The sequence below is a fragment of the Sardina pilchardus genome, chromosome 11 (genome assembly GCF_963854185.1).
Source record: "Sardina pilchardus chromosome 11, fSarPil1.1, whole genome shotgun sequence".
Lineage (NCBI taxonomy): Eukaryota > Metazoa > Chordata > Actinopteri > Clupeiformes > Clupeidae > Sardina > Sardina pilchardus.
In genome coordinates, this window is record NC_085004.1 from 27,893,705 (window position 1) to 27,921,458 (window position 27,754).

Genomic DNA, 27,754 nt, shown 5'->3' on the forward strand with positions numbered 1-27,754 from the left:
AGTCACCTTATTAGATTGCACAATAACACTCGGGTTATTTGCCGGATACACAGTCAAATGGTCATTGGACTACATGTATATGGCATGAGTAATGGTTGTTCTCATTGGTACAATTTAAAAGTGTGATGTTCCTACTCACCACTGGGTGGCAGACGTGGAAGACTTCACTCAGTAGAATACCACATTGCCTTTTAGCAAACGGCTCACGAAGGGGACTCAGGCTGCATGGGTGTCTGATGTCAGGGCTGTTAACACACTGGACACAAGGAGGAAACCACAGAGGCAGGGAGTGAGGCTCGCACACACACACAAACAAATAAACAAACAAACAAACACACTAATAGAACCACACCACACACCTTCAGACTAAAGTATAAAACAAAAATAAATAGCATCACTTACTGCTTTAGGATTAATTTTCTTCACCCAGAACACAATCACACACACACACACACACACACACACACACACATACACGCTCTCTCTCTCTCTCTCTCTCTCTCTCTCTCTCTCTCTCTCTCTTTCTCTCTCTCTCACCACACACACACACACACACACACACACACACACACACACACACACACACACACACACACACACACACACACACACACACACACACAGACCTGCTCATTGAAACTGAGACACCTGTTTTTGTCACACCTGCTAGGGAAGGACATTGTTCCAGCAAAGACCATAGAATCATGTCTATCATACCACTTGCCAAAGCATATGGAATGTGTGCTTGGTGACCTGTACCTCGCTCTCTCTCCCCTGTACTCCTACTACATTGTTCATTTCAAATCTATTGGTTTGGATGAGAATGAAACGTCTCTAACCTCGGCAGCGGTCCAGCTGTTTCCAAACTCTTGCGGGGTTGCAGAATCGATATTCTCCGGAGTTCTCATCTCATTCACCGTCCTCAGGTCAAAGTTCCCACAGAGACCTGAGAGTTTACCCTGAGCACAGCACCCCAAAAATCACTCACAACCATAATCATGTCTCTAATTACTTATATTATTAACTCATTAACTCATTAAATCTTGGACTCATATTGTCACACAGTGATACAGTATATTTGATAACTTTGCAGTAGACTCCAATAAGACACTTATTTGAGGTCTAATTCAGGTCAGGTCTAATTCAGTTCATCTTGCTTGATTGATTTGTCATTCTATACCAGCTATACTATGCACTACAGAACATAATACACACGTTGGCAGGTGCACCATCCTAATATGTTATAGAAAAGACCATTTCATCTCAGCACTGAGCTCTCACTGGCCACTGGCAGTTAGCTCACCTGCCAACGAGGTCCAGCCTGGATGTGGACGGTGGTCTTCCTGTCCCACAGCACGGTGACGTCCGCCTCAGGGATGTGCACAATGGTGAAGTAGCCCGCCTGCCAGATGTACATGCCCTGCCTCCTGTCCACCACGCTCGACGGGCTCTACAGAATGGGGGGAGGTCAGAGGTCAACTGGGGGCTGCTATGCGTGACGCTAGACTCCTCTTTCACTGAATTGGCTACAGTAGTGAAACAGAGGCACACCTGGGCTCAAAGGGCTGAGCTGGGTTTGCAGGCTTCTGTAGGACTACACTACAGGCATGGAAACTAGCAACACAAAATGCAATACAAACTCGGTCTGTTCCAGTAAACCATTTGAAATGCCACCTGTGGTTACTAAAAATGCTATGGCGATTCTCTGTGAAAATCATGACTTTCTAGGACCTGTTTTTTAACCTGTAACACTAATTCATTAACTGAACATGAAAGGCATACAGTAGATGTGAGAAGTAGTAGAGGCTTGATCTGTCATTTTTTAGCAACAAAATGACTTGTTCATCAAATAAGATGGAGGTGTCCTATACTGCTTGTGTAAACATATGGAGCACTCACAGGTTTGCCACTGTCATCATCAAAGGCAATGACAGATCGGCCAATAGTGATGAGCAATGACTTTCGGCAGATCACTCCACTTTCATAACAATCCACATTCTCAGCTGACACACTCAGCATTGAATCCACATTACTCTGTAGGACAAAACAAGAAACAGACAATACAGAAACATGCCAACAAACATTTTCAGAAGCTGGTGTTATTTCAAAGTAGATAATGAGACATTTTGGTGCTGTTTGTGTTTCTTTGGTAATTTGTTCTCTAAAATTGTCATATTCATTTATTTTTTTTGTCAAATTCATGTATAAATGTATAATTAGGTTTTTATGTGTTACAAAAGAAAGACTAAAACAGATGCTAATACCCTGTCATTAGAGCTGGTATTCTTTCATGGAACCAAAAGCAATTATTTCCAATTCTTAACAAAAAGATTGGCTGTATTATGAATACCCAACAATTGGTAGTCTGCCCTCACCTTCACTAAGTACACCTTGCACACCCCGACGTAGTCAAACAGCAGCCCATCAAATGTGCGGTAATGGCGGTCTCCATAGGCAGTGCACATCGACGGACACGGCTGGAAGACGCACTGGAACGTCCCATGCTGGCAAACACTGAAAGACAGATTCACCATCACTGAACGCTGAACCCCCCCCCCCCCCCCATCCCCCCCCCCCTCCATAAATCACTGCAAAAGTGCTGGTCCACTTTTAACCAATTAATGCAAGTGAGTCTGCCAGTTTTAATGGATTCTTTTGTTAGCGCGTTGCAATTATCTCCAGAAGGAGAGCACAGAGTCGGCTGCCAAGGGTTGAATCAGCGCTCTATGGATCATTCATCTGTCTTGCTTATCTCTGAGCATCATCATCAGAGGAGAAGAGCCTTGGGAGGAGCGAGCGGGAGTTTAAAAGCCTGTCCCCTCTAACTGCTGGGAGAGTTATGAAAAGCCTTCATCTGAGCGGCCAAAACCAAGTTCCAACAGAAATGAAAGAGTATCATACAACGACTGGCTCTGTCAGCCCGGTTGAGCGAAATATCTTTTTTTTTTCTCTCTCTCTCTCTCTGTCCTGACAGACAATGCTGCACAGGCCTATCAGATGACCGGTTTCACTGTGGAGGCAATCCCACAACTCAACGCCTCAAGCAAAAGATGATTTTCAAAATTAGCTGCGCTGTAGGAGATTTGTCTAAAATCAGACTCTTATTTGTTTGCTTGGTGTTGAGTGTGCCAATTTGTCTTACGGTTGCCGCGGACGCATGAGAAGTCCTCGAAGCTGAGAGACGGGCCTATTTCTGTGACGGATGAATTTTAAGGTAGGGTGACCAGATGGCCCAGGTTTCAGGGGACAGTAGCCCTACCCGTTTTTGGGTATGTAACTTGTATGTATTTCAATCAGATTAATAGTCAAACTGAAAATGTCCCCGTTTTTGGGATAATGTCCCCGGTTTTGGTCTCGGACATCTGGTCACCTTATTTTAAGGGGGCAAAATAAAATGTACAAAGAGGAGAAAAGAGGAAATGTACATGTTTTGAAAAAGAGTTTTCCCCAAACACTGTTTGGTTGACCAAGAAGCAGTGTCTCCACTTACCACTGGTGACACGGGGAGGTGACTTGGTCTCCAGGGAAGTACTCTTTCCCTTTCCAGATGCAGGGACAGGCTTCAGGCCAGAAACACTCATCTCCGTGTTTCAGCAAGCTGGGCAGCACAACAAAACAAAACAAAACAAAGCCAAACAAATTGAGCAGTGAGTTGCATGGTTAAATCAATCAAGACATGTTTAGAGTCCCTCTAAGGCAGTGAATTATCTCTATCGTTAAGTTTCTCTGTTATTCATGATTTGCATGTAAATATATCCCCAAATGAGGTTCTAAAGCCTAAAGTGCACCATGAGGAGAGAATAGGGCAACAGTCTCTGAGCGATACCAGGGTGGGCTTCAGCAGCAGACAGATCCGGAGCAGTGATCAGTTGCACGGGAATCGCACCAGTTACATGAGAAAACCAGACAATTCTCATTCTCAGAGATACACAATGAGCCGGCCTTTGTGTCTGCTGCCCAGCGCTGTTTCCACACTGTCACACGCAGCCGATAAGCATCTTGTAATATTGAGAGAGAGAGTTATTTCCTCTGGCCGCCCGATGGCAGACAATGAAGCGACACATTGAATGGTCTGTGCCCAAACCCAGAGTCCATCTGTGTAAAGTTACACCCAGATAAAGTGGTGTTAACAGCTTTCTTTATCCCAAAGCCAAGACACTGTATCAATTACTCTGATCAAAGAATCCCTAATAATCCATTCCCTATCTGCCGGGCCTCTGTTTATAAATAGAGCCAAATTAATGTCAATTGCATTGTCTTCATCTTATCAGAGCATTTGAGTGGGTGTCTACACATGTATTCTCTGGATACATGTGTACATACATAAAGGTCAACTAAAATATAAAAATATAATATCATTATATGATTAAACCATTTGTTGTAATTGAAAACAGATGGTAATTAATTGGGAAAAAAAGGCATGATGGGATGCACATTCTCAGAAGCCCTTTTAATGCCACCATTCCAAGATCCATCTACTTACTGCCAGGACAACATCATATTCCTTTTTTTCTTTTTGGGGAACTGTGCCATGGTTATGAAGGAATTCCCACAAGCTTTAGGCACTTAATTTCATGCCTGAGGAGTTCGAAAATGATGGGCGAAGGATAACTCCACTGCTTTCTTCCCTCAATCCTTTGTTTTTGTTGCTTCATATTTCCATCAGGAATGTGACGATGCAAAGGTGAGGAGAACAACCCTGGTCTCTCCCCGATTGAAAGCTGGCACAGACACATGAAATATTCAAGGCCTACTTCTTACACCAGATAATGTATATTAATATATATTATATATATATACTATATTAAAACTATTATTACGAGACTTACTTCAGGCTGCATCAAAAGACAAATGATTCAGGCTTCAAATATAATCACATAAAATTGAATCAAAACAGCATCAGTCCATCCTCCTTATGGCGGACTCCAGCATAGCATAGAAAACACAGGCTTTCTTGCAAAATGAAAAAGTGATGAATTCCAAACACAGGTTCTGAAAACTAAGCTGCTTAGCAGTCACTCGATCCAACTTTTTACTAGTTTATTGCATAAATTTAAAAAAGTAGTCATTCATCCGACAGAAGGAGAAGGAGAAGGAGAAGGAAAAGGCACAGGTAATTACCCTGCATGAATGACATTCATTAACACAGGAATGCCTCCTTCCTCCAAGCACAGTGAGAGAAAGTCCCCGGGGAGCAGGGAGCCACAGCAGGGCTCTGGCCGTAACGGGAGAGCGGAGCGAACCCAGTGACAGATAATGACACAGACTGCCTTCAGTATTATGCATGACCACCCAAGTGTCCACTATTCAACAACAACTCGACAGGCACAAACGTCCATTACAACCCACACAAACAGCTCTCCAAAGTCACAACAACAACACAAACCAGCACAGCGCTAGCAACAAACAACATCTAAAACCCGCTGCGGGGAAATGCACCCCCCCCCCCCCCCCCCCCCCTTTAATACACGACTGCACGCCCCGGCGGCTGCCAAATAAAGCAACTCTCCAAATGCACTGCCTTGTGCTCAGCACTCTCCTTACCTAATCTGTGAGTCCAAACTGACATTTGCAGGGGAGTTACTACAGTACCTTATCCCCAGAGTGCTGCCTTGCCAAGGGACAAAAGGATTCTTTAAAAGGGACACAATACGGTGGTATAAGGACATGGATGTAACGTTAGCGTTATGGCTTCTCCTCTGAGCAATGAATAATGCAGAGCTGCGCTGCGCTGCACGGACTACAAGGAACTTTGTTTCGTTTTTTGGTCCTTTTGGGAAAGTGTTACAAAAACGTGTACAATAAGGTCCTTTTGAATTTAAAACCATCTGGGAGTTTAAAATGTTTCCGCAAAACACAAACAGTAATGCTTTTTTTAAAAATGGAAATGTACATATGACTTCTTAGTACAAATGCCTTAAGCTATTAAAGTAAACATACACCGGTAATAATAAAAAAAACTAGCCATCAAAACTGTTAACACAATGCTTACAAAACCTCCTCTCCTAACACTTCCAACAACCCTACAGTACCTAACACACCTACTGTAACATGCACTTCCTGTACCTAACACACCTAACATGCACTTCCTGTACCTAACACACCTAACATGCACTTCCTGTACCTAACACACCTAACATGCACTTCCTATGAAGAAGAAATAGAAAAAACTTATACTGCCAGCAATGTGTTTTATATACTAAACTTGTATGATTTACTCTTGAAAGAGGCCCATTTCTCGTTTTCCTCATACAACGTCATATACTGTATAGCCCTTACAGGTTACAAAGTTTTATAGGTTTCAGGTTACGCAGATTTACCAAGGATCTTATAATGGTTTCACTGTCATATAAAAATCTACAAAGATTCAGATAAAACATGGTAAAACTGTGTATGATTTGTCTATTCCTTTTCCATATGGGTTTCTCCTTCCACTACACTGAAAGTAATACATATTCATGCATAATATAAATGTAACATAATATCATTTAAATAGAACGTTGATTCAATAAAGCAGAGTTTAAAGAGAACCTTGTCCACAAAACAAGTCCAAGTTAACAAGTATTCATCAAAACACCCAAGCCAAACATGTCAGTGGAACTTTTAAAATATCCATCACACTAGACAACAAGAATCCCCTAATCTTCTCTCCTCCCACAGTATAACAGCCTTGTGTTTCCACATTCACCGCAAAAAAACTAGATTGCAAACTCTTCTTGAGTTACAGCTGTTTGACACGTTTGTGACAGGATGGGCGTCCTCTGAGGTTACGTTCCCATGCTGCAGGACCAGGTGTGTGTGACAGGTGTCCGTTAAGGGGATCACTGTGAGTCAGCGGCTCAGGAGGTGAGGAGCAGTGGCCTCCACCTCCACCTGTGCTCCCTGTATCTTTATCTGCTCACCTATCAGCTCAAATGAATGGCCGTCTAGACCTGATTAGACTGTGACTCAGAAAGGTGCAAACATCTTTCACCACAATCCATCCTTTCACATAATGTATGAGATGTATGAATATTTATGGGGGATTCTGAATTAACAAAGGACACACTATACCATCAAGCAGTATGCGATGACATGAAGTATGTCTCCAAAACTATCCAACAAAAGCTGCTACAGGCCAAAATACTGTTGTGACTTCTTTGTATCTGATATCGGCCTCAGAGAATTGGACTTAACTCGCTCCTAATAATATACTCACTTAACCTTGACGTTGTCTCTCTTGTAAGCGTTTGACATTAAACAGATCAAGTGGCATTAATCTGCTGAAATGTGGTGGTGTTCTGTGTCAGTGATTCACAAGAATGCTTCATCTCTCTGGGTCCTGACTGCTCTTTTAACAACCATCCTCTCTCTCTCTCAATACAAATCTCCCTTGCAGCTATGCTATGTGGATCAGTACTCAGTAGCCCTAGACATGAAACACATAACATGACTCAACTCCAGTTACAGATTTAGTGACAGAACATGTCCTGTAAGCATATGAATCTCTGTCAACTGGCCAGTAATATTTGAGGACAGCTCACGGCATTAGACACTGTAGAAAAAAATGACTCATCGCAGGACAGAAACTGGACAGAAACTCTGACATCAGTGACATTAGAGAGGCCTTTCCACTGAAGGTAAACCAGCGTAGGGGCCGACCTTCACCTCAATGCTGCAGACATGGATCAGTGGCGCTCCAATGGCCAACCTTTTCCTTCAGCCCAAATATCACTGGCCTCGCTATGCTGCTTCTATGCATGCTACTATAGGGCCACACTGGGACAGCACTAAGGTCATGACAAACTTAGCCAGGAATTTTGACGTCTTTTGGTACGCTGCTATCACAAAGCTGTCACTGTCGTGTGAACAGGCAAAGCAAACTTTGAAAGATAAATCTTGATGAATCATACCAGAAACCATTCAAACAACAAAGGGACCCGTCTGTTTGGGCTCTACACATAACTTGTGAGGAATAATACTCTCTGTTGGTTAGAGTTGTAAATAAACGTCAGAACAACTGGCTATTTCCATGACATGCAGCAAAAAAACATTTTACTCAATTGAAAATGATAATGCAGATAATCTAGCTAAGAAGATTGCTGGATTGCACATCCACCAATCACAATGAAGTATTTAACAACAGACCAAAAGACCAACTCCTACTATCCACTGTTAGCTAACCACTGAATTGTGATTGATCCATTAACCCAGACTTGTGTCTACCACAGACCCATGCGATTTGTTTTGTGGTTGCCTGGATGTGAGACTGGGATCCAATGGTGATTCTCGGGGACACTCACCCCTCTGGACAGACGCAGCCAGGGATGCAGGGCTCGTGCGTGGAGCAGGTGAGGTGCAGCAGGTGGGACTCGCAGGTCTCCTCACAGGCCACGCCTTTGCTCCGGGCCAAGCTGCCCGTCACCTCGTTGCACTCGTGATAGCGCTGGCCAGGGGGGCAAGTCTTATCTGAGGAGCAGATTATGGCACAACACCGCTCATTACACAGAGGTACTGTACAGTAGGACTGTACCCAGGGGCCCCACATAACACACAACATCTTCACACATAACAACAATATCTTGAATTTCCCCTTGGGGATCAATAAAGTATCTATCTATCCATCTATCTACATGCTGAGGAAGATTATGACGACTAATAATGAAGGAGTGATAAAATGACACTTACTGACGAAGGAAATCTGAGACATAATCTTTCCATCTTGACAAACTCTAAATGAGTAAAGTTGATGGGAAAAGAATAATAAACATTTATAGAAATAATATCACAATAGTGTGAGATACATGTAGATACAGCCACTGTCACAAAGGAGATTTAGGGCAATGCGGACAGTGTGTGAGTGACTGAAAACTAATGAGTAGATCTTACTGTACACCTGATGAGGTCATGATCACATCCCCAGGTGCGTAATCCACCCCTAAGAAGGTGCAATGGCACTCACTCCTGTTGAACACACACACACACGCAGACACACACACACACACACACACACACACACACACACACACACACACACACACACTTGAATGAATGGGGATCTAATGTTGGACTTGAAATGACAGCACATGAATGAGTGCCATTACTGTAAGATTAATACATTAAAAATAGATTAATTAATTAATTAAACTTAGCAATTGTATTATTGTATCTATGCTCACCACATATTAAAATAAATGAAAAAAGATATCTAAATCAGATAAAAAACAAGGGGGGTAAAAAAATGCTGTAACAGTTCTAAAACTTGTTTAGCAAAGGTAAAAAGCCTTTGTAACATATAGGTCTTAACAACACATCAGCCTCTGTATTACAAATTCTTTCTCACTGGTTATCAGATATCTGTGTGGTCCACAGCCTCAGTGGCAATGAATGGCTGGTTTCAGCACAAATTCCTGGTGGTAACTCTAGCACAAGGTAAGTATGGAGCAGAGTTGGTCTGGGATGCTTAAGACCAGAAGACATTTAAGGAAAATTAACCAGCTTGTCTTCTGAGGTTGCCAAAGCTCAAGAGTGCAGGCAAAGACCACATCTACAGAGCCATAATGGGGTGTACGGTGTTTGTGAATTACATTATCACATAACTTGACCTGGACTTGAACTGAAAGACTCTTTTTCACTACAAATGGATTCCACCACCCCCTTGGAGAGCTCAGAAGTTCTAACGCGAACAGCCTAATTTGTGACATTTAAGTTACAACATACTGTAACTTTGGCCTAATTCCTCAAAAAAAAAAAAGATTTAAAAGGATATTTGTGTATTTTTGACATGACATCTATCAGAATCAGATTTATTTGGCCAAAGGAGGTAATAATGTTTTTGCTAATTAACCCCAATTATACTTGTGTGTGTCTGTCTTTGCCTAACAAAGCACCTTCTCACACAGCTGCGGGTGCGCGTGTTGTAGAACGTTCCGAGAGGGCAAACACAGCCCTCCTCACACTCGTCTCCACAGAGGTGGGGCATGGAGAGAAACTGGCATCGCCGCTGGCACGCCGACACACACATGCCATACTCCATGGTCGCTGGGCACGTGATCGCTAAAAGAGTCGAACAAAATGAGCACGATAAACCGCAAACAGACATAAATCCACATTATCAACAGAAAAAAACACTTTCAACTGCCAATATCGAGCTGTGCTGCTAAGCAGTGGAAACTCTTATAACCTTCAACAAACTCAAAATGACAGATGAAATATGACAAATGGATCATTGGAGCATTGTGTATAAGCCGCAGGACAGTGTTTTTTTTTATGCAAGTTAAAAGAAACAAAATCATATTAACTGCCCCCCTGTATTAACCTCATAGCTGACATTTTTTTGCAAAATCAATGTACTGTATAAGCCGCGGCTAATAGTCGGGAAAAACGGTAGGCATAGACAGCAACATCCATGACATGACGTTACACCTTCTCCACCGCACTCACCGCAGTCGGCCACCTGGGCTCTGAAGTCGACGATGATGGAGAAGCGGCGGCAGTGGCGGGCGTAGTGTGCCAGGGCGGAGCAGAGGCAGGGCTGCCCGCACTTACAGGTGTCTGCCCGGCACTGCTGGTGGAAGGGCACGGGGCTCAGGTAGGCATGGCAGGGCGCAAACAGCGCCTGGTTCAGGACGTCACACATCTGAGATGCGTAGGACGCTTAGAAGGGGGAGGGGGAGGGGGGAGGAGGTTAAACACAGACCAGAGAGGGCTATATCGTATCACACAGCCATCTGGAATAGAGCTACTCAACAACATGGGGGACCAATCCACCAGAGCTAAGACCAACCAGCCTACAGACAAAATTCTGATCAACATTACATGGCTTCTAAAATTTAAATGGCAACTTCTAACTTATGAAGAGAGGAATGCATCAAGTTCCTCCTTAAATTAAATGCTGGAAACAGCTTTCATGATCATACATGATCTATCAAGGGAGAGCAAACTTCTGAAGCCCTGTCTTCCAATAGTATTCAGTGAGATCTCTGGGCACTGTGAAGCTAGTCAGGAAGACAGACACAGGTCCTGACTGATGAGCGCAGTCTCACCGATCTGCTGGTGGGTATCACAGGGGTCCAGCTGTGGCAGGCTGAGGCTGGGCATGCACGCCGAGGGCACACGCCAGGCATTCCCAAACAGCTGTGGAGTGCTCTCTATCATGCCAGACGGAGCCCTGCAGACACACGCGTAGTGCACAAACACATGTAGCCATTAACTGCACAGCAATTAGAAGGTGAAATACATCATTTGACTATTATAGACTTTCATCTTTTTTTGTTGACAAAAATAATTGTCAAATATTTTGAAGAGGACAAAAATATCTTATACCAAGAAATTCCAATGAAAAAGTGTGATCAAAACAACCCACTGCTCAGAGATCTCTAATATCTGTAACCATTTGTAACCAAGTTGAAAGACTCATTAAATCAATCTGGACCATCATCAGTGGGATAGCAAATGAGAGCTTTGTAGACGACGGCTGCTGACAGTGTTCATTACAGAGTGGTCTGTCTCTCTCTCATTCTCTCTCTCTCCCTCTCTCATTCTCTCTCTCTCTCCCTCTCTCATTCTCTCTCTCCCTCTCTCTCTCTCTCTCCTTCTCTCTCTCTCTCTCTCTCTCTCTCCCACTGGAGTGAAACGTAGTATCCTTTCAGCCTAAAGTGGTGGTACCGGGTGCCAGGAAGAGACTGCGGTTACAGGGGGGTTGCCGTGGCGCTCGGAGGGGTCAGCGAGGCAGACTTACAGGAAGTCATCCTGAATGTTCCCATTGAAGGTCCCGCACAGGCCCACCGTGTCCTCCTTCCACAGCTCCGACACCTGCAGGTAGAGGCGGAACTCCCGCCAGTTGTACTGCAGCCGCAGGCCCTGCGAGGTCTTCACCTGCAGGAACATGGTGGACAGCTCCTGGATATGGAACATCTCTAGGGAACACAGAGCGCAGAGGAACACAGTTTTAAAATGCCATGAGTCATGCCTTTCACAGTTTCTATCCACTCATACTTGAACTTAGCCACATAGTGGTGCGATATAGTTAACACGTTAAAAGAACATCTATAATTGATCTACTATATACAACTAATATCGATACTCTAACAGGGTCTGTATGCAAGCAAAACTTCAATATATAAACACTTGTGTTCAAAAAACGGCATTTTACAGATTGGAACGAGTGACATTTGCACACAGTGAGGGAGAGCTTGAAAAGAAGGGGGGTTTTGTGTGGTGCGCATAATACAGCATTTGAGCATTCAGTCTGGAGCATTGTCCTTTCGCTCAAGTGCTGAGCAGCTGTCATTCAATCCACATCAGGCCTCCCCGGACTCCCCTTCCCCTCCAGGCACGGACCCTGAGCATACAATGTTTAGGCTTCCCACTGAACGTGCAGTTACCGTCTGAATAGGGCAGGGATATTCGGTACTGGCTAGACACGAAGACCTCGCCAATGTGGCTCATTGTAATCTCCGTCCTTGGATCCTCGTCAACGACCAGGTTAACTGATTGGATGCAAGCCCCATCCAGATTCTGCAATTGAGAAAAGATAGTTTCGATAAAGAAGCCAGAAAGAAAAGCATTTGTATGATCACAGGCTTTTCATAAAGGCGGACAATGCGGATAGACTGGATGAATGAACACACTGTGGCTGCTCTCAGCATCCTAGATTTCATAGTGCAGCCAACAAACACATCTTTTGGTGTGGCCTTTTCATTTAAAGATTATCAAATTGCTGTATCTTTTCTTTTCTTTTATGTGTGTGTGTGTGTGTGTGTGTGTGTGTGTGTGTGTGTGTGCGCGTGTGTGTGTGTGTGTGTGTCTGTGCGTGCGTTTCTGTCTATGTGTGTGCGTGTGCGTGTGGTGTGTGTGCATGTGAATTTCTCTGTGTCTGTGTCTGTCTGCATGTGCATTCACGCGTGAACATACATAAGTGCATGTCTGGGAGTACACGTCTGGTGTGCGTTTTTCGGCACGCCTGTGTCTGCTGCTCTTAAAGCAGAGGGGGCGAAACCCTTTGGCCCGACAGAAAGCGATCCGGCCGCATGAATCGTCTCTTTCATGGGAGTCAGGAGGCCAGGGCGCACAGGTGCCCCCCATCTCTCCGCGTCGGGCCCCGGGCCCCTTTCAGCGGACGCTTTGCAGAGCCCCCGCCTTTGTCCCTCCGCACCCTCTTCATCTCTCCCAACTACAAAGACGCTCACTCCTCCCGTCACTCAGGATTCAGATAAGGTAATCCAGGGGAATTGCCCGCGGCAACACAGCGCGTCTGACATCTTACACCGGGCCCACTTGCCGGACGATGAGTTGTGGCATCAGCGGGCTCGCGGGCGATGGGAAACGGTGGGCTGCCTTTGAGGATGAAGAGGGTCTCAGGACTTTTGTCGCCTCTCATGTTTTTTTTTGTCGCTTTTTTTTTTTTAATCTGTGACGGCGCTGGACAGTTTGATCACGACACAAACCGTAACTCAACGGCCCTTTCATCTAGCGGCCCCACCCCACAGCTTTGAGTGAGAAATCCAGTACGACCCAATGGTCAATCAGTGCCCACATTCCAGAGTTGTTGTGAAACATACGTTTGTGTTAAATGTACACGTTTCTTTATGTAAATATACCGTAGAAATTTCTAGAAAAGGCATAATTTTACCAACCACCATTACATTCAAACATTGATTTTCCCCTTCCCCTTTTACATGCTTTCCCACAGGGCCGATAGAAGGTCCACACCGTTACTGTACCAAATCCAAATCCACACCGTTACTGTACATACTTACTGGTCCACAAGGCGCATTCTGTATGGTGATGGTGAATTTTCCAGAATTGCGACTCTTGGCCAGAACGTACTGACACGTGGCTGGGAAGGTGTAAACACGTCCATCAAAGGACTGGAAGAACATATCGCCAGTGACGGAGCATTCACCTGTGCAGCGAGAGACAAAATACCAATCAGCATTAACCACTCAACGAGAACCATTTCTAACTCTCTTACGTTTTCCTAAACAACGAGCATGTTGCGGGACATTCAGACCTGGACAGGTGTAGTCGGTGCAGTTCCACACTCCCCCCAGGCAGGTGCTGAAAGGCAATGAAACATGAGCGGTCACAGGTGGGCTTACACACATAAGTGCCTGTGTCGGACTTCACAGATAGGGGCGACCAGCGGGGCTCGCTCTGCTCCTGCTGGACTGTCCACAAAAGTCAATTACGATCTCACAGTTAGTCGCATTACGGCACGGAAGGAATGCTCGCCCGTGATATTAACGCTGCGGAGATGTGCGGGGTGCTGTTGACCGTATGCTGACTGACAACACACTTCAATCAGCTGCAGTAGTCTGAGAGTGAGTGAGTCCTCTGCAAGGATTTTTTTCTTTCTTTTGGGTACTGACCAGTTATTGCACTCCTCCTGGACCACTTGACCAGGGGGGTAGAGCATGCCATGGAACTCACAGGGGCAGTCCGAGGCCTTGACACAGCTCCCGTCCTCAAAGATCAGATCTGCAATGGAACAGACACGTGGGAGAGTCAGTGACCACAGCAGGACAAAGGGCCCCGTTCAGGGAAACTCGGTGAGTCAGCTGAGCAGCAGTCCAAAAGAGGCCTTGGAGAGGCCGGTGTTTTCTTAATATGGGTTTAGACCATATGCAGGTCAACTGCGATAAGGAGAAAAGGCTGTGACAAGCTGTGGCAATAGCTGTGACAATAAACAGAGCTTGTCTCAGATACCGGCCCTTTACTATTTTTCGAATTGGCTCTTAACGGTTTTGGCTCTGTAGTAATTGCGCCTTGTCTCCGTGACAGAAGAATACTTTTGATTGAGCAACCAATCAACATCAAATCCTTGGTGCATTCATAGACTGAGAAAGGTTCTCCCTCTGGGAGAGTCATTAGACTATTCCGTTTACCTCTGTGGTGCTGTCCTCAGCCCTTTCTGAGTTCTCTGGGGTAAGAGCAGAGTTTTAGCCAGAGGCTCCACTAAAAGAAACCCATTACACTACACCCTCATACCATCGGGGCAGTAGCATCCGTCCAGGCACTGGAGCTTGCTGTCGATGCACATCCTCTCCACGTTACAGGACACGGGGCAGCAGGTGATGCACTCATTGTACACAAGTTCCACTGGGCAGGAGACAGCTAGGGCAACAACAGAGATCATTGCACACATTTATGCATACACTTCATGCAAACACTCTTCACATACAGTAAGAGGCTTTAACCAGAATAGCAATAGGATTGGGCTGCCCAACTGAGCAAGAGTAATTTCCCAATCCCACCCCATCTCTCTCTCTCCTGTCATGATTAAGGCAAAAAGTCCCAAAAATATACTTAAAAAAAGGCAACATCAACAGAAGAGGTGACGTGAGGGGAGTGACTTTCCAGCCAAAGTTGTAAAGAAAGAGCTATTTCTCAGATAAAAAATACACAATAAAAAGCTTTCGACAAAAGTGTCTGCTAAAAACTGTAACCATAACCATAAAGAAAAGAAAAGCTTAAGATGGCCAAAAGCACACAGACAGTTCAGAGGAAGATAGAGATCTATAAACAGAGGGGAATGGACATTTCAAAGTGACCCCAAACTTCTGAATGGCGGTGTAAATAAGATGGATGGGGGAACATACCACACGCTTGTATGTGCGATCTCCAGTCATGCAGCGTGTGACCCGCATGGGCACAGGCCCTAGCATACTCCGTAAATACTTGGCATACTGCATCACCACTGGGACCAGACCTGCAGCAACAGAATCAAGTCAAACAACACCCTCAGGGCCCTGCTGACTAATAGCAAGCACAGTCTTTGTCATTTAATTGACCACCAACCCCATCCCAACCCTCCCAAAAAAGGTTTTGGCTTTTGAACCCTCTAACACATATGGGTACATTACATTCAGAGTGTCATCCATTTAATTCAGAGCTGGTTCAGTGCATCATTAGTCATCTATGAGCGGTATTGGTGGTTACTCACAGGCAGAGGTCGTTTGAGCAACTGGCCATAAAAGAATAAGGGCTGACAAACTCATGGCACGATTGAAAAGGGCTCTTCAGTAGTGTTGCACAAACTTCTTCAACTTTCTGAAAGGAAAAAACAGAGGGGAACTATTTTTTCTTTCTTCATTTCCATCAAAACAATAGAAAGAATCTATCCACTAAAATCCAACAATGGCAAATCTTTCTAATTACCAATGCTGGTTTATTTCATTATTCAAAATCACTCCAAGCACACAAACTGAACAGACAGTGGAGCACAGTACCAGCCGTGTGTGGGCATCCTGGGCAGCACAGGGCGAAGGGTACAATGAGGGCACCATGGGGCAGCTGGCCTGGTGTGGCTCCTCCTCCGTCCAGCTGTTCCCAAACATGGCCACGTCTTCAGTGATGAGGCCTGTGGAATGTAAAGGTGGCAAAAAGTTTAGGGAAACCTCACAGTAGAGGGCCGGGTTTCCCAGATTCGTTAAGAAGCTCTTAAGTGCTAAGAACTTCTTAGGAGCACTCTAAGAACGTTCTAAGAACAATCAATGTCATGTCTCTACTCAGCTGAGAGAATGTCAACAACACGCCATTAAATGAAGTCGAATGAAGTCGAACAAAGACTTTTCAGTTGAGAAACCTACAAATTACAACGCATGATACAATCGAACCGACATACCATAGCTGGTCTTCAGATCATCCTGAACATCTGCGTTGAAATTGCCACACAGTCCACAGGTCCTGCCCACGTACTCTGGACTCATCTTGATGTAGACGGAGCCGTTGTCGCCCTCCCAGGCCAGAGTGAAGCCGTGATGCTGAGTGACCAGGATGTACTGAGATATCCTCTCCAGCTCGATGTCATGGATGTTGTACGGGAGCTCAACCCTGTTCAAGAGTAGCAAAGGGTTCACACACAGAAGAACACACTTGTCTACTTGCTCAACCTTACATCATTCATTATTCCCATTTCACACAAAACATGCAACTGTGTCTACGAACAGACATACAGTAGGAAGACACGTCAGTAAGTATACATAATGTTCACAGCTAAATTCGATTTTTACCATAACAATAGACTTGAGTTGCTTGACCAGTAGAGAGGGAATATTCAGTACCTTTGGCCTTTAAAGGTAACCGTGAAGTTTTGCAACCTGATCTCCCCTTCCCATGGCAGAAAGAGACTGACAGACCGGGCACAGGTGTACGGAGAGGGCCCACAGCCTGGGTCATTGTGAATCTGTACAGCAAAATAAGTAACATTAGCCAGCAGGACCTGAGGACAGGTGGACTTACACAGACAAATACTCCCAAGTATCTACACTACAGATGTGAAGTCTAACATAAAAACAATAAACTTTTGCCTTATACAATAGACAAGTTCTTCACTGTTTATAGTAGCTCTCATGAAGAATTCATTTGAAAGTAGGCTAATTAATTTCAGGTCTGGATATGTTATCTAACTCACAAAAGTTTGTTTGTGTGAGAAAATGGTCTGTGTTGGTTTTTATTAAAGAATGCTTTGTGGAATGTTTTAGTGAAGAATGTTCTCACTGACAGGGTAGTGCCCAGTCTAGGAGCTGGCACTGCCAGGCTAGTACACTGCCCCGAGCCATCCCTTTGATTCATTGACAAATAATATTAGCACTTAGGCTAATAACAGCAATAAACTGCTCACTTAAGCAGTTCCTCCTCTTGTTTCCCAAGGAGCAAGTTTCTGGGAACAAAGTAAAATCTGTCTTGGATGACAGAAGATGTGGGCCCTACAGGTAATTGCTGTATTAAACTGTAATTGACATAAATGACTGTAATGATGAGATCACTTTCCGTAATCTGCTCTGAAAAAAAAAAAAACGTCTGAGGACAGAGACCGCACACTAAAAAGACCCAATCTGATTGAACAATACCGTGAAAAATGAAGATGGAAAACCCTCAAGCGACATAAAAATATTTTTGCATCATCAAAAATTATGATCAATAATTGAAGTGCTGATCAAAAATCCATACACTTGATCATAAGCTTCCTTCAAGGTCTTACATATGCTGGCTGTTATAAACAGTATGTATACCTGGATGAGAACACTGGACTGAGTGGTGTCCTCACAGTCCCTCAGCAGAGTGTATGTGCATTTGCCAGGGTAGTAGAAGTACAACCCATCAAAGGTCTCAAAGTTGTACTGCCCCCACGATCGGCACGTCATCTCTCTCTCAAAACCTGTGTTTGGAACTGAACAGAGAGCTGGCATTAACACAGAGCCAGATCGCACGTTGTCATGTTTTTTTTATCGCAATTAATGTTGAGACATTACTGCTTAAAAACTTGGCAACATGTGATCTGGACAACATACCTGTTGATTAAATAATCTGTTCTATTATTTTATCATGAAAGAAACCAAGCAGTGTGACAACAGTCATTTGTACCTTTCTGACACCGTCGCCCAGTGCCTTGATATAAGCTGCAGTTGCAGGAGTCTGAATGAATACAATGGCCTCCATTTAGACATGGAAAAGTGCAGGGACCTGCAAGAAGACATATGGTTGCAATGATGAATGACAGACAGAAGAAAACATTGAACTCGCTATTCTCAACACATTCGTACTGCAATGCACCTGCAATCTGCATTGCAAATGCATTGTTCCGGACGCTGCACCACGCCCCATAAAGGTTAGGGGATATTCTTGATCTGGCACCTGGTTGTGGAAAGAGGGAAGTGGTGGGTGGCGAACTTACTATGCTGACATTTGAACACCGGTGTTACTCAGCAGCAACAAATGGCATCTACTCTGAGGGAAAGCCCCACTTCCACTAACCCTTAATAACCGCCTCCTTACAAAAAAAAAGTGCTTCATCAATGATGTAGTATAATTAAAGGTAAGAATGCAGCCCACTCTATAACATATGTTCAGCAGAGGCTCCACGCTCTCCTCTCACCCCGGCTCTCTGGCCTGGCTGGTTCCACACGGCTGGCCTTTGAGGCGGTGATACGCCTGGCCGCCGGCAGGGCAGTGGGCCCCAGCTGTAGGGGGCTGTAAGGGCTAATCGTGGCCCCTTATCTTGGGGGGGTTACAACATATGGCAAGTAGAGGGGCGGGGCCAGCAGAGCATCTAGTGTCTCAGGTCAGCAGGCTGCCAAGGCCCCGATGACGACACCACCCTACAGAGTCCCTCCGCCGCGCGGTGGCTTAAAGGATCAAGAGCCGCACCTCGCTCGACTCACGGTCATGCCGAACTCACACAAAACACAAGGGTCAATTGTTCCGCCGCTGGACATCGCAAAGTCAAGGGTGGCAGGATAGAGTCCATACATACTAAGGATGGCTGAACTCGGCTATGAATATTTTTTGATACAGACTCACAGATCGGGCGCTGAAATGACGCGATGTGGTAAGCTAGTCTACCGTCAGATCTACGGTCACATGAGACACCAATGCTTTTGTGCTGCCCCTTTCCTAAGACAAGAGTTCCTAAGCATACCTGTGGCTCTGCGTATTGATGGCTTCAGTGCTTCCTGTGCAGTTGTAGATATATTAGATGTAAGTGCTGTCTGAAAGAAGGAAAAGAAAAATATGACATTGTTGATGTGAACAGAGTGGATATAATAATGCTTTTCTAATTTAGTTATCTCATTATAATCATGATAACAATATATTATAGCAATATAGTATATCATAGTAATATAATAGAATATATAAATTTTTTATGGATTTGAAATCAAGTGTCTGATTGTGCAAAAAATGTATTACTGCCAGAAAAGCCAAAACAAAGCCCCAGTCTCAGTTTAACACAACTGAAAGCATTTCCTGTTTGATAAAGATGGAAAAAACAGTCTATGTGTCTGTCTCACTCTCCAAGTTTGCCTCTGACTGAGAGTTTCTGAGCTCTCATGTGACAGATTAATAAAACATTTGATTAAAGCGAGAAACTGAAGCACAGTTCGATAATGGTCCAAAGATTCATTTCAAATAAAAATGTTGCACAGCATATTGCATCCACAACTGATATGACACTCTATCAAGATTAGAGATGATATCAAACCACCAGATTGGGGTAATTCTGTGGCACATTAAAAAAGCCCATTCACCTCACACATAATCCCCCTGCTTTTACCACATCCAAGTTACTCGCCAGATCAGCCAGACGGCATATTTCGTTGCCTTTGCTGCTGATAACCGGTAAAATGCATTAATCTATCATGCTGTGCTGAAATTAAGATCCCTGCACCACACTCGTGCAAAGAGAACAGTCTGTACTCAGTGCCTTCAACCATCCAGTGGAAATCCAGCAAACCTCATGCACCCTACTGTACTGTATGTGGGGACCGGTCACCTGAGACCAGGCTGGGACTGAGCCGAATCGCCCGCTTTCATCCCAAAGAACTGGAGCAACGCTAAAAGATGGGAGGTGGCGTTTCAATTATTAACTGTGCCTCACTATTGGAAGTTAATGGCATGAGAATGAGAGCCAGACCCACGGCTTAATTGTTCAGGGATGACTGATGAAAATGCTTTCTTGTTTACCATTGTGTCTTTTCAGGGTCTGTGGGGTATTAATAAAAGGGAAGCCTCAATGTGTCCAGACGGAAGGGGAAAACTAACATTATGGAGAGCACACAATAGAAAAGGTCTACCACTACAGTTGACCTGATGGCATACTTGATAGTAAGGCAGACACTTTTGCTACTTTTACTGTCCATAGAGGGAAAATGTGGTCCAGTGTTTTGCCAGCTTTTATGAATGGCAAGGGCAAAATAAAAAAAATAAAAAAACCCATCAGTAATATAGTTTTTTTTTTTTTTAAATATGCCTGTGAAATTATCATAGAGGAAAAATAAATTATGCTGTAGCCTCAACACTGTAAGTAATAATAAAATATATCTCAGTGTCAGTAGTTTGTAGGAAATATATCCTACAGTAGTTGCTTTAAGTTGCTTGCACCCAATGTCCGATTGTATCCGTTTACGCGGTGACATTTCAAATACCCTTATTGACTGTTTCATGTATTTGTCGATGTTCCCAATGCAGTGCTTCAAATCAGCTACAAGTCTCTCCTACCTGCTCTCCTTGGGAACCCGTATCCCATTTCTGCAGTATTATACTGCTGCTTTCGCTGTTGTAAGAAAGAGAGAACAAGGCGCGGTTTGTTTCTCACAGGTAATCGGCATTTGTGTTAGTCTAGAGAGCAGTACTGCGCAGCAGATAAAGGCTTTTTCCCAAACATCAACAAAGTTACAGAAGAAAGGCTGTCACAGTCCGAAAAGCGAATACTGATAGGCTACAATTCAATGACAAACGTTAGTTTAAACGCTAACATTTTTCTATTTGGTAAGTAATTAAGTCCAGTGCAATAGGAAGACAATTATATATTGCAGTGATGCGGATAAAAACTTACTTTTCATAATCATGTTGTCTAGTAAAATTCACTCTGTCCGCTCCACAGGAAATTTGTACTAAAATAAGAGGTTCAATGGCGGTTATTAAAAAGTCACTGTCTAATACAAGAGTGTCACTGCGCAGCCTAATACAAGACAAACCTATGAATGATGTCAAAAGTTAAATGTAACATTTACGCAACCAAAATCGAAATCGCGTCATATTTTACAAAGATTTATATCACATCATACTGATTCCACAAGACAACTGCCTCATATAGCTTATATCTGAGCTATATAAAATAATAATACTTACCTTGATATGTAGAAAATAGACACAATAATGAAAACCTCAGAATTATTTTCTTGCCGAACCTTAACGTAGGATCCATTCGTGACTCATAGGAACCACGATAAGTGGAATCAATTTCTCCCCTGATGTTTAGGTTAGTGTTTATCAAGCTGTACTACCGACACATTTTGTACATCAGCTAACTCTTCTCTCCACGCAGGATCCCTCTCCGTCACTTCAGTGCTGCTTACAGCATCCATCCCCTTTGGTTAAAGTCTGAACTGGTCCTCCGGATTAGCATAATATATGCAGAATGGTATCCCCGCGGATGCAAATGAGACGCTGTGCGCTCTGCTATTTGTGAGTGGTGCGCCGTGACTTTAAGAGGCTTCTATATTGAGTTCGATACATTTAATTAAATTGCTTAAAAATGCAATTTTTTGTTACTTGTTGCTTTTTTCCCACTTTGACTGAGTGTGAAAATGTAACACCTGTAAACATCTAGACTACAAATAATTCTGGCGCCCTCCACCGGAACGGCACTTATTTAACCCGCTCTTAAAGGAAACCAATTGGCTCGTAGGCTATTGGTTGCCAAGCTAAAGGAAGTTAAAAAGAGTTGGATTCTGCCATGCCCACTTCCAATGGTCACACTGTGGGATCTGAAAGATGTTCCCAGAGAACACCAATGCCACCAATACACTATGAAGCACTATGCACTAAGAATAAGGAAATTAGAGTTTGGGATTTTGCCATTCAACAAACACTTTTTAAAGACATTTTTTTTTTCTATGCAGAACATTTAATTGTACATTGTACATTTTGTACTTATTATTCTCCATTGCAATACTCCAACTCCCAAGGCTTTTTCAGTTTTCCATTCTGAGCTCTCCTAAAGTTCAATTTAGTCTTGTTGCTGAGGCTCTAGAACACACATTATGAAGAGGTGTACATAACTACTCAGATTAAAAAAAAAAAAAAACATCATCAAGGCATTTATGGACAAAACATGGCCATGTGAACTCATAAGATGGGGTCAAGGAGAACTTTTTAAAGGTTCCTCTTTGGAGACAAGCAGCCCAAAACACAGCCCAACACACAAGCAGATGTAACCTCTTGTTTTATGACTGGAACACACAGGCCACTTTGCAGAGGTATAACTGAAAAAGTGGACAGAAAATGTATACTATCTCTGAAAGTCCTCCAGACCCTACAGTACATAGCTGTGCGACTCTGTGCTGAGATTGTGAAGCCACACTGTCCTCCCCCCTGCGATAGCGGGTGACATCCGAAGCACCTCTGGCACAATTAGAATCTGAATGAAGATGTTTGACATGGCTCATATTTCACAGAGGAAGTGACCTGATGTCCGTGTGACACATAAAGCAGGGCTCGCACAGAGAGGGCTTTGATTAAAAAAAAAAAAAAACTCCGCCGAGACGCAGGGGTGCTCCTGTGTCCCACATCGCCTTTTGTGCATCAGCGCATTGTGCGTCCGCCTTTTTTTTTTTCATAATGGCGTAACGCGACCTGGACTCGGGGTGGACGGCGGCAGGACCCTGCGGAGAACGAGGGAAGCCACAGCGGCGCATAGAGAGGTTTTGTGAGGGCCCCGCAGAGAGTGTGGGGATGAGAGGGGAGGCAGGACCCCCCACCACCCCCACCCCGCACACTCACCCACCCACAGCCTCCATCCCCACTGCCACCACCACTCTCCCCATGAAACAGCCAGTCCCCTGCCTCATAAAAGCTGCTCAATGTCTGAGGGGCGCAAGGGTGAGGCGGACTCAAAACCGGCGTTTCACCGTCTGCCGCGGGCCGACGCTGGCGCCTGTGTCTGGGTCGCCTTTGTGTGCCCGGGGCCGCGGTGATGGCTGATGTTGGGCGCTTAAACTGTGAGAGGGAGCCATGGCAGATGGCACAAGTGATAGGTGAACTGTTTAGACACACATGGGTGGTTACTCATTCTTTCCCAGAAACGCTGTGTGTAAGGTATCCTTTACATCTGCAACAATGGACCAGGTCCAGAAAGTGACCATGGATATCAACTAGAACACTTGATGTCACTATATGATTTATAGAGAGATGAGAGTGTATGTGAGAGAGGTCATAGTACATTTCTCATCCATGTTATGCATTACAATTAGTCATAACTGCATCGATTAGTCATAACTGAAAATATTTTTGTATTCAGTCTGATTTCTTCATATTATCAAACTTGACAGCTATTCTTAATTTCCATTATGAATGGATCATAGCTAGATATGGCTATATCAATAGCCAATTCTCTATGTTTAATAACTATTTATACACAAGAGGTTTGATTGGGGTCAATAGGGTCATCATCACATTGTGATCTTAAGTTCGCTATCAATTTCCACCAAGAGGTGGCAGCATAGCATGTTCTCGGATGTGCGGCAATGTTTTTTTTTTTTTTTTAGCTTTCATCTATCAGCCTCTCAGAATTACCTTTAGTGAAAAAGGAAAGTAATATGACAAACATAAATATTGATGGCAGGTATAACAGGTACGACAGGGCTGGTTAATGCCACATTCTGAAATAGTCTTCAGATATTTGGAGAATACAGGGACCAAAGCGATGGCTTTGACAGGGACTAGTCGTTATTTGTAGTTCACGTGGGAGTAGGCTACATATGCTAAACATTTGTAGGCTATTCGTAACCATTAGTAATCTTTAACTGAGCAGCACACTAACCGGATTTCGTTCATTTCCCTTTTGTACTTGTTTGATGAAGACTTCAGGGATTTGCCACTCTTGGCCAACACCACGTGTTCAATCATAGGTCGGTTTAATAATGTGCCCGTCAGAGAGGAAACCCTCAAAGCAAAGCAGATCAGGATTTGAAATCCAGGCACAGACCTTGCGTTCCTTTTCAGCATCGCACAGCCACAGACTCCACGGCAGGCTCCATCCCCGCTGTTGTTGTCTGTCCACGCTTGTACTCTGGACCATAACACCGAAGACTCGACAGCTTGGTTGGAGTCCTTTACTGAAGCACTCATATGGCACCGATTTGTCGTCAGTTGGATAGCCAGACTTGTCAATTACGCGAAGACGGGATGCCGTAAATGTCTCTACCGTTTTGACATTTATTTGACTATTTGAAAATTATTTCGAGAGCTGACTCCTCTCAGTACTCGAGAGAGTTCATGCTGGATGCCTCTACCATAGGTCAAAAAGATGTTCCGATATCAACCGGTAAGTAGAAAAATATTCTGTAGAGGAAATCTGCAGATAACTTATTTTAATTGAGGAACCATTACTTTTATTCAAGTTCAGCATTCAGATGTCATCAATTGCATTTGCTCTTTAACCTCATTTTCTTTGATATTGTGGGGAATATTTTTAGACACGAATCTTTTTAATCATCTTACATAATCTGTCAGTCTTCACGTAGGCTACTTTCCATGTGTAGGCTACACCTGCTTAGTCCCAAAAGGCTGTAGTGGTCTTCTCCACAAATGCACGGTTTCATTGCCATTGGAGTTGCAGGATACGCTTTTAAAGCATACCTACAAATTAAGATTTGTACATTAATTGAGTTGTAATTACTGAATGATGTATGCATGCAGTGCACGCATGTTGACCAGACCTTCATATTATAAGAGAAAAGAGAATGTCAAGACCTTTAATATTCTTTACAATAACCTGTCCATTACAGTAAGGCAGAAGATATTACATATCTGTGAATTTAGACTATATAAAACTTTAGAATATGGGAGTGTATGATAGTGATAATAACATGTGGTGATATGATGATAGTATGCGTGTGTGTGTGTGTGTATGTGTGTGTGTGTGTGTGTGTGTGTGTGTGTGTGTGTGTGAGAGAGAGAGAGAGAGAGAGAGAGAGAGCATACACTTGTGTGTTTACAGTGGTCCACATCCTCAAGACAAATGGAGAGAGAGGAAGATAGAAACAGTGTGTGTGTGTGTGTGTGTGTGTGAGAGAGAGAGAGAGAGAGAGAGAGAGAGAGAGAGAGAGAGAGAGGGAGAGAGAGAGAGAGTGTGTGTGTGTGAGAGAAGCACGTACATTTGTGTGTTTACAGTGGTCCACATCCTGGTGAAGATGCCGGTCCGTAGTAGCTGATGTGCTGAGGGGCAACTCATGGGCAGTTAAGCGTGGGTCCTGTTGTCCGCTGCCATCTTCCCCGTAGCGCCTCTTAACCATGGCGAGGAGCTTGTTTACAGGCGTGGTAGTGTCACATGGTGCTGACCAGGGATCCCATAGTGGACTCTCACTCAGCTTTAGTGTTTGCGTGCGGCCATTCTTATCTCACTGTGCATGAAAGCGACGGTCTAGACGCACAGCTGTGCATGACTCTGTTTCACCTCAGTCACTTGGTTTGAACCCAGAGGATTACCAATAAATGTGTCAGCCTAGTCATGAAGCTCGGTTGGACTTGGAGAAAGTCATGTGATGTCCTGCAGAAGCATATGGAGAGATGCGATATGGATGTAATCCATGGTGCTCTTTGGACTGTTCCTATAACACCTTTGGGAAAACTTTGAAAATGTGATTTTATCATCACTGTCATACTGCGATGTTGCTACTTAGCATATTTTATGTAATGTCTATTAAAAAATCATATCAGGAGTGTTGCTGAAAAAGAAATCACTCATCTTTCATATTATAAAACCTACTCTCTGATTCAGTGGATTTAGTTAGTTTAAAATAGCACGTAAAACTCGGCAGGTTAATGTAGTAAAACATTTTTTGGTCATAGCTAGTGGTTAATAGTTTTGTAGCACAATCCAAAAAACCTCCAGCATCGGCATGTACTGTACAGTAGTTTCAAACTCCTTATCTATAGGCTACGCTCTGGACAGCATTTTAAATAAGGTGTCACTGGTGCTACAGTAAGTAAATCATCCATAGCACAGAATGCTTTTGTAGCATGTGCTGCTACATATATGTAGTATTGTACAGTCCTGAATTTTAAGATTTTATTCATAATAGAAAAACACCCCAGACATCGCAGTGCAATCTCCTCTTGATGCAAACGCCCAGTGAGAAGTCAATTTTGACATATGACTTAACACTGAAGATTAAGATATTTTGATGACGAGAGAGGTCTGATATGACCTCTCAGTAATGCAGTAATCCTGAGATTATGCACTGAGTATCCCACATTAGTAAGTCGCGCCAGAGAACCATATCCACAGAGGTCTGAAAACCGTCTGTACTGAAGTCATTTTTTATTCTTGTTTTGTTGGGACTAAGTTGCATTTTACATAATGCTTAATGCTCAATGTAGAAGTCCCTAAATCCTGAAAAAGTCACAAAATTATTAACGTTTCTCAGCTATTGTTGTTGTTGATTGTTTGTGTTATACAAGATATTACTTCAAGTGCTTCAATCTAAGTTGTGTTGGGGTGGCATTAAATCAAACAGACATCATTCAGCGAGTCATTCAATAGCTTCAAATGTGTGTGGCATTTCCATGTATTTGTTGAATGATTCAAACTCTATGCATAATATCCTGTTCGTCTTATGCGTCTACTCCATGATTTGAAGTCATAAAGCGCTGGACTATAAAGTGATGTGTGATATTCAGTGCAGTAGTATTAATCTATGGGTCCAGAATGTGTGTCATGACCTGTAGGTCAGTTAAACTGCATGCTAATGTGCAGAAATCCCCTACCATATCTGTGAGCACATCCACCACCACAATGCTGACTTGAGCCAGTTGTCCCAGATTGTCATTTGATTTTCATTCTGAAATGCTAATACATACATCTGATTCATAGCAGCTGGGACGACAGACAACAATACTGTGTGTGTGTGTGTGTGTGTGTGTGTGTGTGTGTGTGTGTGTGTGTGTGTGTGTGTGAGAGAGAGAGAGAGAGAGAGAGAGAGAGAGAGAATAGAGAGAGAGATGTGATGGGAGGGATAGAGAGAAAGTGAGTGAGACATTATTCCATTAGACTGATTTGTTTGTTTCCACCTGGAGCCGTTTCCTTCCCAGAATTTGTGGTCGTGCTGAGCTGGAGAACAGCTCTGCCTGCAGGGCACACTTAGCAGGACCAACTGGCCTATTACGCCAAGACACTCTAAACTAAAGCAGCAGAAACACTGCCATGTTTTCAAACCCTTTAAATGTGGGGGTGATATACTGTACATTGGTGATGGTTGAAGTCAGGTGC

General features: G+C 43.7%; 1 protein-coding gene across 1 annotated transcript in view; it reads right to left on the reverse strand.

Annotated features, from left to right (window-relative positions):
• The window catches only part of otog (otogelin), a 40,658-nt gene extending 21,459 nt beyond the window's left edge, over positions 1-19,199 (reverse strand). The window contains exons 1-24 of the mRNA XM_062548754.1: positions 19,146-19,199; positions 18,860-18,944; positions 17,997-18,142; positions 17,046-17,203; positions 16,607-16,815; positions 16,212-16,342; positions 15,926-16,032; positions 15,582-15,691; positions 14,971-15,096; positions 14,352-14,460; positions 13,994-14,040; positions 13,740-13,885; positions 12,366-12,498; positions 11,720-11,897; positions 11,025-11,149; positions 10,423-10,635; positions 9,880-10,035; positions 8,283-8,448; positions 3,491-3,598; positions 2,376-2,514; positions 1,900-2,034; positions 1,304-1,450; positions 840-959; positions 140-256 (exon numbers count right to left, since the gene is read on the reverse strand). Coding sequence (XP_062404738.1) covers positions 140-256; positions 840-959; positions 1,304-1,450; positions 1,900-2,034; positions 2,376-2,514; positions 3,491-3,598; positions 8,283-8,448; positions 9,880-10,035; positions 10,423-10,635; positions 11,025-11,149; positions 11,720-11,897; positions 12,366-12,498; positions 13,740-13,885; positions 13,994-14,040; positions 14,352-14,460; positions 14,971-15,096; positions 15,582-15,691; positions 15,926-16,032; positions 16,212-16,342; positions 16,607-16,815; positions 17,046-17,203; positions 17,997-18,142; positions 18,860-18,944; positions 19,146-19,199 — 3,165 coding nt within the window. The remainder of the gene's footprint in view (positions 1-139; positions 257-839; positions 960-1,303; positions 1,451-1,899; positions 2,035-2,375; positions 2,515-3,490; positions 3,599-8,282; positions 8,449-9,879; positions 10,036-10,422; positions 10,636-11,024; positions 11,150-11,719; positions 11,898-12,365; positions 12,499-13,739; positions 13,886-13,993; positions 14,041-14,351; positions 14,461-14,970; positions 15,097-15,581; positions 15,692-15,925; positions 16,033-16,211; positions 16,343-16,606; positions 16,816-17,045; positions 17,204-17,996; positions 18,143-18,859; positions 18,945-19,145) is intronic.
• Positions 19,200-27,754: the final 8,555 nt, after the last annotated feature.